At 38.7% G+C, this 11,499-nt stretch overlaps 1 protein-coding gene across 2 annotated transcripts; it reads right to left on the bottom strand.

Moving 5' to 3' along the window:
• LOC119790569 (E3 ubiquitin-protein ligase TRIM21-like) lies at positions 1–8,402 on the bottom strand. Of its 2 annotated transcripts, none has more exons than XM_038296156.1 (3): positions 8,268–8,402; positions 3,493–3,791; positions 1–1,231 (listed from the first exon to the last, which is right to left on the bottom strand). In XM_038296156.1, the coding sequence occupies exons 2-3, from the start codon at positions 3,773–3,775 to the stop codon at positions 21–23; spliced, it is 1,494 nt and encodes a 497-aa protein (XP_038152084.1). In that variant the 5' UTR covers positions 3,776–3,791; positions 8,268–8,402; the 3' UTR covers positions 1–20. The 2 variants fall into 2 exon arrangements, with proteins under 2 accessions (XP_038152084.1, XP_038152083.1); XM_038296155.1 differs by lacking the exon at positions 8,268–8,402 and adding an exon at positions 5,459–5,604.
• Positions 8,403–11,499: the final 3,097 nt, after the last annotated feature.

The raw sequence follows: 11,499 nt of genomic DNA, 5'->3' as shown, positions 1-11,499 counted from the left end.
GTTTTCCATATTTTATTGCTCTAGTCAAAGAAACTGACAGGAGAAATAATCAGTGGAGCAGAGTTTGTTCCTCCAACGTTGGTACAGGGACTAAAGAATGGCAGAAGACACTCAGCGAAGCAACAGCCGTTGAAGGAGTAGAGAAGATCAGCTGTATCTACATTATAAAAGGAGACCAGACCTCCTTCATAATCCACAAAGACTCCTACTCTCTGAGGATTTGACCTTCTTGTTAAACGCACTATGGGTTTATCGAATGCCTCGTATTCCTCCCCGTTCCTTAGATAGATAGTCCAGAAACCACTTTCAGGCTGCAGTGTGATTTCTCCTTTCCTGTCAATCGATTCTGTGGCGACTCCTAGAGTCCAGTCTGTCTTGCCTTTAACCTGGACCTCATAGTAAAACCTTTGACGGAAGAAACTCTGTTTTCCTAAAACGTTAACACAGTCACTGAATCTCTTGGGGTTGTCCGGGACGTCTTTTCTCTCATCTCCCTGATGTACCCGTTTCCCATCGTCAGAAAGGATCAGTTCAGGATGAGCTGTATCTGGATCCAGAGTCACCTCGACAGCAAACTCCTTGACACTCCTCAACTCTGCCTTGTTTATCTTGTGAACTACTGGAGTTATAATTATCGGGGCAGAGTTTAAACCTTGGTTATTACTACTTGTATTGATGTATATTATGAGATTCTTTTTGAAGCAGCATTTTTTGTAGGAGTGGATTAGATCTGCTGTATCTACATTATAAAAGGAGACCAGACCATCGTCATAATCCACAAACACTCCAACCTTCTGAAGACGAGACTTTAGAGGTAAAACAACTGAAGGGTCTGCCAAAGCTTCATAAACCTTGTTTCTCAACCATATGGTCCAGAATCCTTCGTCAGGGCTCAGGTTGATTTTCCCTTTCCGGTTGATGGATTCCCTGGCCACCCCAACAGTCCAGTCAGTCTTCCCTTCAACCTGGACCTCAAAGTAGAACTTCCCTGACGAAAACGTTTCCTTTGCCACCACACTGGCACATTTATCAAATCTGTTGGAGGTCATTGGGAGATCTTTAGTGACATCAGTGTCGTAAACTTGTTTCCCGTCGCTGGAGAGGACGAGGTCTGGATGCGCTGTATCAGGATCCAGAGTAACGTCCACTGCAAACTCACGAAGCTTTTCCAGCTCGGCTTCCTTTTCTCCAATACCGTCTGTCAAAACCCGTATCGGTCGAGGGTTGAGATCTACAACAAAGAAAAGCCTTACTGTTAATTAAATTGATTGTACATTGGTATAAATGATAAACAAACTTGTCTATAGTATGGTTTGACAGAAATAATGGTATTTTTATATTACATGTAGTTTTTTAAGATTTTAATTTCACCAAGGGGTATTTTTAAATTTACTGCAATTGACCAGGAGAGAACTGTTCTCATGAAGCTGGGTTTGGGAGTATCTCCCAAACTTTTTCAGTGTGAAACGGAGTTCTCTCCTCTCTACGATATTCAAAACCGACTGCATTCAGAACCTGGGGTCTGTTTCAAGAAGCAGGTTTACCAAAAACTCTTAAGTTGTCTAAACCTCAAAACAGGGAAACTCTGACTTTTTTCCTGTTCACAAAGAGAGTTTCTTTAACTTCTGTTTCAGTCACTATAGTAACATTCTCCCCAGAGCTGGTCGGGACCAGGTTTTATTTAGTAAACTCAGTGTCCTCTATTTCCACTCTCCTTACAGCCAGTCACATTGTTTTATTCTCTGATTTAGCAAACCATTTGAAAACAAACGATGCGATGGCCAGTGTTGCCAAATTAGCACTTTTATTTAAAAAAGTACCAGGTGCCGGATCTATTGACTTTTTTTTTTTTGCTACTGGACACTTTGGCGGCAACATATAAAAGCAGCAAACTCTGCTCACCAGAGCGAGTAGATTGGTAACCCTGCCTTCTGTTCTCCTCTATCTTGTCTGCTGTCGTGATTCATGCAGCTATTATTTCATGCAAATTAAAAATTGAGAACAGATAAGCAGATCATGGCTTGTCTTGTCTACAGTGAAAAGAAGGAGCTTAGTGCTTAAAAAAATCTTTCATTCCTTTTGAGATGGCATGAAAAGTAAAATGACACTCTGGATCACATGAGCCATTCTGTGATGCATCCAACCCTGAAGTTGCTTAGGGGAGTTTTTGAGAAGGGCATTCTGCAGAGAGCATCGATGGGCACCAGCTGATCTCTATTTACCTGAAAAAGGCACTAAAGTAATCTCAATTTAATCTAATACTTGGCCCAAAAGTTGCACAATGTTGCTTTAAGGGCAAAAGTACAAAGCTGTTGATGGGTCTTTAATATTTGCAAGTCTGACTTTGCAAGGTCAGGTTTCTGTTCATCAACATCTGTTCTAGCCTCTTAAAGGGGAATGCCGTTTTTTTTTTTTTTTTTTTTTTTACATTTGCCCCTTGATTTTATGTTATTACATGTTCTACTCACTCATATTAGTTTTGTGTCATTTGGAGCTGTTCTGAAGATATTCGGTTTTGTTATATTCAAGTAACGTCTTCCTATGGGCAACGAGTTGAAGACACAAACTAAACTGTTCATAATTTATTATTTGTGGTACAGCAGCATTCATAACATGTAGGCGAATCACTGTTCCCCAGACATCCGCGGTTATATTTTTTATGTTTACTCTTTTAAAATTGAGTAAAACACAGCCCGAGCTGCATCAGTTCAAATATGACTAAAAAGTTTTTTTTATTACTATAGAAAATAATAGGTATTTTTTTAAATAGCAGTAATAAAGACATGCTTGTTATGGTTGCTTTGTCATGTTTACATTTTGACATGCTGCTATATCTTTGTTAATGGTGCTTTGCTGCTGGCTATGTCCATAAAATTCACTTGGTGGTTGAATTGTGGAGAATCTAAGCTTTCCAACATGTCTATTGGTAAATATTTTACCTGTGTAATTTTCATGCATTCTGAGTTATTAGATGTAAATGCTTTAAAACGGTGGGTTTTGAGAGGCTAGAGCAGTTTAAACTACAACAGTTCTTTATAACTGGATTTTCAGGCAGGAATAGTATGACCATCAAGCTGAGCACAGGAGTTCCCCTAGGGTGTGTATTCGGTATGTTTTAAATATCTTTTCCCTCCACTATCTGTACAACCAGCATCCAGTCAGTGGTCTTAGATGTTTCATTATTGAGTAAATATAAACAACAGAAAAGGTCAAAAGGTGAGCTTTTATGGTGTCCCTGGTCAAGCTTTAGAAGTCCTAGAAAACAAAATACTTCTTAGTACCTGATTCTGCATTCATGTTTGATTTGGTTTATAAAAGCAAAGAAAATAAAGAACTTTAAAAACATTTAGTCTGATACAGAAAAGAGAACCACTTTCTCTAGGAAACCCTACATGTTTGACAAGTAGGCTACTTTCTAAATTACCTGTTTAGTGATTTCACATTAAATTTTGCAGGAATATTTGGAAAAACATAAATGCATTTGTCTCTTACCTTTTTGTCCTTTACAGAATTCTTTTAATTGCTCCACCAGGTCGTTCTTTCTAATCTCTTGTAAAATTTGAATTGCCACCTGCATTGCCCCAGGGCCGTTATATTTCCGTACCATCAGATCAACCGTCTGCCATCTTTCCTTTGCCTTCTCCATATCATCCTCTGGGATTCCTTTTTGACCTTCCAAGATGTTATCCTGCTTCAAAAACCATTTAAATTCTTCAAAGTCAGCTTGTTTTAAGTTCTTCAGAGTATTCAAGAGCTCCACCTTAAGTCTTTCCATGTTTGGGGATTTACTCCTGGTGAAGGAAATATAAACAGAAAAAAATTGTCAAATTTAAATTCATGTATTCTTTGACAGAAAATCCAACAAGCTGCTGCTGCTGTATATCTAGTTTTGTTCTATAAATAAGCTTTTCCTGAGATGAAAAGAATATACATAGATGTATGTTTACTTTGATACTTTGGATAAACAGCACATTAGTGGCTTTATGTTTAAAAAATACTTATACTTCTAGTGCTTCAATATAATTGCTACACGTCTCTTTACTTGCATTTTTCTTTTAGAACTGAGGTGGGAAATAGTTATCTTAATAATTCAACTATATAGCGCCAATTCACAACACGTCATCTAAAGGTACTTTACAATTCAACCAGATCATTCAGTCAACATTTTTCAGAACTGAGCTTTTTAGTATACCAGGATGTTATGAAGGAACAGTACATATAAAAAGTGAAACTTAATTTCAGTGTGTATTATATAGATTTATTCAACATAGTGAAATATGTTAAGTTTGTATGGCTTGTAGTTTTAATGATTATGGCTTAAAAAAAACTCAAAATTCTGTCTCAGAAAATTTGAAAGTAAGATGAATAAAATGTTTAGTTTTAATCCATAAGTTTCATGTTAGAGCCAAGTGGATTGTTTAAAAAGCTGTTGACTGGCCAGATGTCCAACAGTCATAAGATCATTGATAAAGAAGCTGGCTTTCAAGTACAGGCATCCACACACACTGAGAGAAAGTTGGGTGGAATGAAACAGTGCTGTATGAAAAGATGTGTCACCAAAAGGAATGATTTCATCATTGAGATTATTTTTAAATAAAATGTATTTAAAAGTTTAGGGAGCTTTTTAAGGAGTGGAATGAGACCAATGTCAGAGCATCAGGAGCCGCCATGAACAGACGAATATTATATATCGGCTGCAAACTTTGCATTCCTCATTTTGAGCAAAGGGGCCATAAATAGAGTTTAAGGGTTTTCTAATGAGAAGAAAGGAACATTTGAATTTAATTTGAAATTTAGCTTCAGCTGGACAGTAGAGCATGTTTTAATCTGCTGACAGGTGTCATGGAGATTCTGGTTTCCTCAAAGTGCAAAAAACTCACAGCTCGTGGTTTAGATATTTATTTGTAAAATAAAAAGAAATTAATCACTTGATCGTTTTGTACCGTTCTTTATTGATACTTGGTTGGGGGAATCTGCTGTTTGATGGACTGCGATCTGTAATCTGTTACCTAACTTTAGCAAGTAATTCATATTATATTTGGTTAGTTACACATCCGTCATTTACACTCTAAAGACTTGCCTGATAAATGTGTCCCTGTGGCTGAATTATATCAACGAGGAAAAACCAGCTCCAGGTATTCGGCTCCAGTAATTTGATTGACTTTCGTTTTGCTTCAGTTTACTGTTGGACTAACTTTTAGAAAATATTACAGATTAAAACCTCCCCCTTTATAGTGCTATATTATTCCTCTTTCTTCTGTTTTCTATCTAACAGTAAAAACTAAAGGCTTCTGATGAAAACAAAAATCCTGTCTGTGTTTGTAAGGCTCTTCAGAAAGCTGCAGCTGGCTCTGGGACAGACGTGCGACGGCATGTAGTGTTAATTAAACAGAAAGTAAACCTGAGCTTTAGAGCTGTTATTTATGGAAACTACCGCAAAGGAAAAATAGAAACTCACCCATTTCAGTCCAATCCACTCGCAGCTGTTTAAATACAGAAGTACGACTAAAATCTTTCTGTGTCCAGCTCTGATTAATGAAATTTGTACTTTTGCTTGTAAGGCCTAACCTAACGGTTTCCTCCTTCCTTCCATCTCAGCCTGACTTCCTGTCCTCCCCCCTCTGAGACGTCACTGTCTCTTATCAGCCCCTGTGTTTGTTGAGGAGGAGCCTAGCTCTATCCAACAGACCAGCTTCAGTAAACACTGAAGTTTACGGCTGCCATAATGACCATAAATCAGCTTCTGTTAAAGCAGGAGTTACAGTCAGATTGGAGCTTAGTCCTAAATTCTGGAAAAAGTTAGGGAATTAAAGTGTTCCTGTCAGAACCGAGTAGAATGATCTGGTAGGACCACCTCTAGCAGACATTCTAAAGGAGATTTTAAAGCTCTGGCTGCAGCAGTTTCTCTCCACGTTTGCTGGAATTTTGGCTCATATATATTTCCCTCCAAGGGTGTCTCAGAAATAAGCTTTAAGCCCAGGCTTTGACTGGACCGTTGCCACATTTTGGTTTATTTTCATTCTCAGACGTTTTGCCGACTTAAGATGGTAAACTGACTCAAACCACTTTAACAACAGAGCTGCACTCATTAAAATATCAATAGACAGATGAGTTGGTGACTTTGGCTCGAGTATTACATGCTTTGGAAATGAACCCACAGTTCTTTTAACCTCTGCACTAGAACATGACACAAACTAGAGTTGGTGGACAATTTAACCACAATGCACCCATATTATTTCAATTAAATTCAGTTTATTTCTATAGCGCCTATTCACATTGATCTCAAGGAACTTTACAGTTCACCAGATCATACAGTCAAATTGATCCAAAATTTTCTAAGGAAAACCAGTTGACTGCAATGACTAATTGACTCGAAGGCAATCCCTCACTTCAAGCATGCTTGTAGCGACAGTGGAGAGAAAAACTTCCCTTTGAACAGGAAGAAACCTCCAGCAGAACCAGGCTCAGTGCGAGCGGCCATCTGCCAAGACCGAATCGGGTTCAAGGAGACAGAAGCAGAAATACAGTAAAATGTAGAGATGTAAAAGGCGGCCCTGTCCAGGAAAGCCAGACAGACGAGCTCCAAGTCAGCTCCCATGTCAGAGGATGAGGAGAGCACATCCAGCCAGTCACAGTCAGAGAAACAGGACACTGAAAGACAGTGTAGTCCTGTCTTCACCATACCTGGCAATATAAGGTGGTGATATGGTTTGAATTTCTCAAGCATGGTGCTGTGCATAATAGGTCTCCAGTCTATCCTTCCAGTCAACAATGACCTTTAACCTTCTGACTGAGGCCTACAGAGATCTTTTCAGGATCTGAGCTTGTTGGATCCTCCTCTCTTGAGAAGGTTGGCGACAATTTGAAATGTTTTCCACCCATCTATGACGCCCTTTTCTGTAGAATGATGGACTTCAACACAATTGTTTTGCAATAACTTTACATCCAGTGCCCACCCAGAGGACAGCAATTAAATCTGGTTTAATTAAATGTTGTAACTGATGTTATTAAATCAAATATCATTCAGACTGTCATATGTTGTTCTGTAAACAAACTCTGATCTGGCTGTTTGTTTGGACAACAAATGAGAGTGAATTGAGCCAACATCATGTTAAAACAGTTAACTCCAGACACATGGAATAAATTCACTACACCATCCATTCATAATATAAGAATTTATTAACAAAATAAACATTTCATTTAAACTGACTTGTGACTGATATAACATGCTGCTGTCATTTTGCTCATATCTGGTGTTGCTTCTATTTTCATAGATCCACTATTGTAAAAATGTCCTCAGCTGTATATTGATTATTTATTCTCCAGATGACTACACCGTATTTAAATTTGTATTAATACTGTACAGTACTCTATTTTATTGGTTTATTTTTTTATTCTGCCACTTATTCTGTTTTTTATACACTTTCTAATGTATACTTTTGTGTGACCACTTTCACTGTAATGCTTTTGCTGCTGTAACACCACAATTTCCCCCCAAGTGGGAAAACAAAGGGATTTTCGATTTTAAACGAGTAAAACTCAACTAAACTAAGAAGTTTAAAATCAGATCAAGTCAGCTGTTCCATTTGAATACATTCCAAATTGGAGCAATTGGGATGTTTTCAAATCAATTCATGGTGCAAATCAAATAGGTAGCTATCCAATCAGACATCATTGTGATTGTTCCTGAGGGAGTAAATAGGGTGTGGATCCTTTAGATTTTTATTTTTTTTTTTTTACTTTGTTTGGTTCATTAAGAGCATGAAGGTAGTGGCCAGCAAACACATTGGACTTATTTACAAAGGATGTTTTGGTCATATTTTAGCAATCAAATGTAATGAGCATATCAGGAAACAAAAAATTAATCTAATATTGGTGTTTAAATCATTTTTTAAATAAAGAGTAACTTTATAAACAGCAGCTCAAAACACATGACCTTTCAGTGAGCTAGCTTTTTGTTAGCTTAGTTTACCAAACAATAAAACCACATGTTAACATCTGAATTCCAAAATACATCTGAAAACCAAATAATTTAGCTGGAAATTCTTTCCGTAACTTTACCAGACTTGTAACATCTGTTAATTTACATTTTGGAAAGATGAGGCAACTTAAAAGTTCAGGTCCTGAAGCACTTTGCAGGAAATTTGAATAATGTGGGCATTTTGATCCTACTCATCAAGTATGGCATCAAAATGATGTCTCAAACATGGGTTTTGAAAAAGAGAAAAAAAAGAAAGAGAAAGACAGAGAGAGAAAATGTATATTACCTTTAGTGTAGATAGGGCTGCAGGGGTGGTGCAACATGAAGCACTGTTGCAGGTTGAAGGCTCCCTGGCCCGGGGTCTTTCGACATGGAGCTTCCATGTTCTCCCTTTGCATGTTTGTTTTCCCTCTGGGTACTCCGGCTTTATTTCATAGTCCAAAAACACGAATGTTAATTGGGTTGTCTAAATTGTCCCTGGCTGTGAGTTTGTGTGTGTGTGTGCATGGTTGTATGTGTGTATTGTGTGTTGACCTGCGTCAGACTGACGAGCTGTCCAGGGTGTACCCTGCAATTTGCCGAAATAATCAAGAAGATGGAAGGTTCACGAACTACACATAGATCTAAATTAGACAGAGACATCCACACACACGTCATACTATCCATGTGGGGACTTCCCATTGACCTGAATTCATTTCTAAGACCTAACCCTAAACTCAATTTACACCTTAGTCTTAAACATAACACCTACTCAAAGAAGAGACCTCCTTATGGGGACCAGTTGTTGGTCTCCATGCGTGCCTTCAAGTCCTCTAAATGTAGCATATGTCTGGGAAATTGTCCCAATGGTAGCAGACACATTACAGACTCATAGAGACTTACAGTATAGTCCCCTTTCACACCGGCAGAGAAACCTGTCTAAACCTGTGGTGTTCCAGACTAAGACATTACTGTTCCTCCAGATGTGAAGTGTAAACTTATTTGGGTCTGCTTTTGCTCCTATGTGTTGGAGGCTGTTGTGAGTATAAGCAGTCACCAGTAGAGGGCACTCTTGTCGTAAAAGTGAGTTGAGCTTGCTGGGGTGCTGGTTGAGGAGAGCTGTTCTTGTGTTTGAGAATAAACCTCAGCATGTTCAGTTATCTGCTTGAACATTTATTTTATTTACCTACTGTTCATACCAGACATGTTCACAAGTCATTTTTTGCAAGTCCAAGTCAAGTCTCAAGTCTTGAGAGCTCAAGTCCAAGTCAAGTCTCAAGTCTTGAGAAGGCCTGTCGCAATAATCAATTAATCGCACAAAAAATTCTAATCACTTGATTAATTAAAAAAAGTGCAATAATTTTCGTGCTTGCTTGTTTCTCATTGTGTTTTCATCTCCGTCACTGAGATGGTATAGCTTAAAGGTCGCTATTATATCTATGGAATTATCATTATCTTGAACTGAAAAATACAATAAAAAAAAGCACACATGCTAAATTTTTTTCCAGATAAATTTTGCATTTTTAGTTTTTTTTCTTTAAAAAAAAAAACTATTTTCTTACAGTATTTACCTGACATTTGTGGTTACAACTTTTTCTAGTTTTAGCAGTAAATGTCTGCTCTTTTTTTTTTAAATGAAAATGAGGACTGTTGGAAAAAAACAATCACAATACTGCCTTTTATTAATACATATGAGGTTAGCAACTACAAGAGATAAAGAAAAACCCTAACAGCAGGACAATAACAATACTTTTATAAAAGAAACATTGTGGCAATAACTTTTTTTCTATTTTCAATTCAGTTTATTTATTTAGCGCCAATTTACAACATTATTCACAACATATTTCTCCTCTACCACTGCCATGAAGCTTTTAAAGCTGGGCTTGTCCATCAAAGACAAGGGGAGGTTGCATGAAATAATAAGGTCCTGAATTATTGCCTTATGTCTGTGATGTCCCTGGCTGTACACCTGCACTGCACTGTGGCTGATAAAATTAGATGTGGTGGACCAAGCATCGTGTATTTCTTTGCTCAGGTGTGAGCAAGGGCTGATTAAAGCCAATATAAAAGGAGTCTGAAGGAAAGGAGAAGGAGAACGGAATCTGCAGGTGACAGAGACGGACTCGCTGCCGGGGGAGAGGCAGGCGGGGTCCGTGCGCCAGGAGGGTGCACAGATGGTCCAGTAAGGAGTATTAGGGCAGAGGAGGAACCTTGCCTGTAAGTAGCGCTCCCCCTCGCTTAAAGCATAAACAGGAATATATCTTCCGACGGGGTTTTGGCGCGTGGATGCTGGCGTTCTCCTTGCTTCTCTTTTTAGCTGGATTGGTCTGGAAAGGGGTGTGGCACGCCAGGGAGTGGAACAGTGCTGGAGCGCCGCAGAGTCAGCTGTGGATCAGCCCGTGGGTGCTGCAGGCCGATCACTCGCACCAGAAGCAGCATAACAAGCGGAGCCCAACTTCCAGCCTCTGATTTTTAAGGAAAACTCTTGAATTTTAGGTTTTATCAGGAGAAGAAAAGGACTGTTTTATTATGCCACTTTTGCTGTGGCTTTTTGTATAAATAAAACACTTGAACTTGAGTGCTTCACGGTATGGGTCTTTGAGTTGTTTGCTCCCCCTTGTGTCAAAGACTGAGTGTGGGGCCATACTGGCCACAAGTGCTACTTTTTTTTTTTTTTTTTTACCTCTTCTGTGTGCGGGTAAGGCGAGCGGCGATCAGTCAAGTTAGCAAAACAAACACTTGAATAAGTGTTTTTACACTAGAATAAAATATTGTTCACAAGTCGGAAATCACGAGTCTCAGTCAAGTCTGAAGTCCTTCAAATGCAAGTTTAAGTCGAGTCTGAAGTCCTTAAATATGCGACTTAAGTGCGATTCGAGTACGAGTCACAAACTCGAGTCCCCATCTCTGGTTCATACATAACAAAACACAGGCTTTTAGTGGCAGTGGGAACAGCTCACTGTCTACCCGAGTTTAACGATTCGAAGCGACCTGTGTTAAATTCGTCTGGACTCTGATCGACATGTTGTGGGAACACCAGACCAGGGTTGACCTGCCAAATTACTTGACACCATAGAAGGCAACTTACAGAAACAACTCTTTTTACATTCGATAAACATAGATCCGCACTGGTAAGAGTGATTTGGACAGATAAGACACACTTACTATGCACTGGTTTCCTTATATATTTCTCGCCATTGTTTACTTTCTAGGTTTCCGTCGCCCTGGTAACATCATCAACTCTAAGCCAGCGTTGCCAGTTGAAATGGAGCCAAATGCGGATTGTTAGTGGGGCAATCCATGTTTAAACAACATGCACTACTAGCTCTTTTCTGTGGCAAAGAGGCTTTAGACACCCAAACCTTTACACATCAGTAATTAGTTGAGATATAGAAAATAGTTTGATGATTGAGTCGGGTGAATAACTGATAGTTTTTTCCGTCTTTTGTTGAAATAAGAGGTCTTTGACTAAGGGTGACAGTGTGTGTGACTGATTGTATAAAGTGAAGAAGGGACAAAGAGAAGGAAAATCAGTGCTG

The sequence above is a fragment of the Cyprinodon tularosa genome, unplaced genomic scaffold, assembly GCF_016077235.1.
Source record: "Cyprinodon tularosa strain WSP-4 unplaced genomic scaffold, ASM1607723v1 ctg369, whole genome shotgun sequence".
Lineage (NCBI taxonomy): Eukaryota > Metazoa > Chordata > Actinopteri > Cyprinodontiformes > Cyprinodontidae > Cyprinodon > Cyprinodon tularosa.
This window is presented reverse-complemented; position numbering and strand designations above follow the sequence as displayed.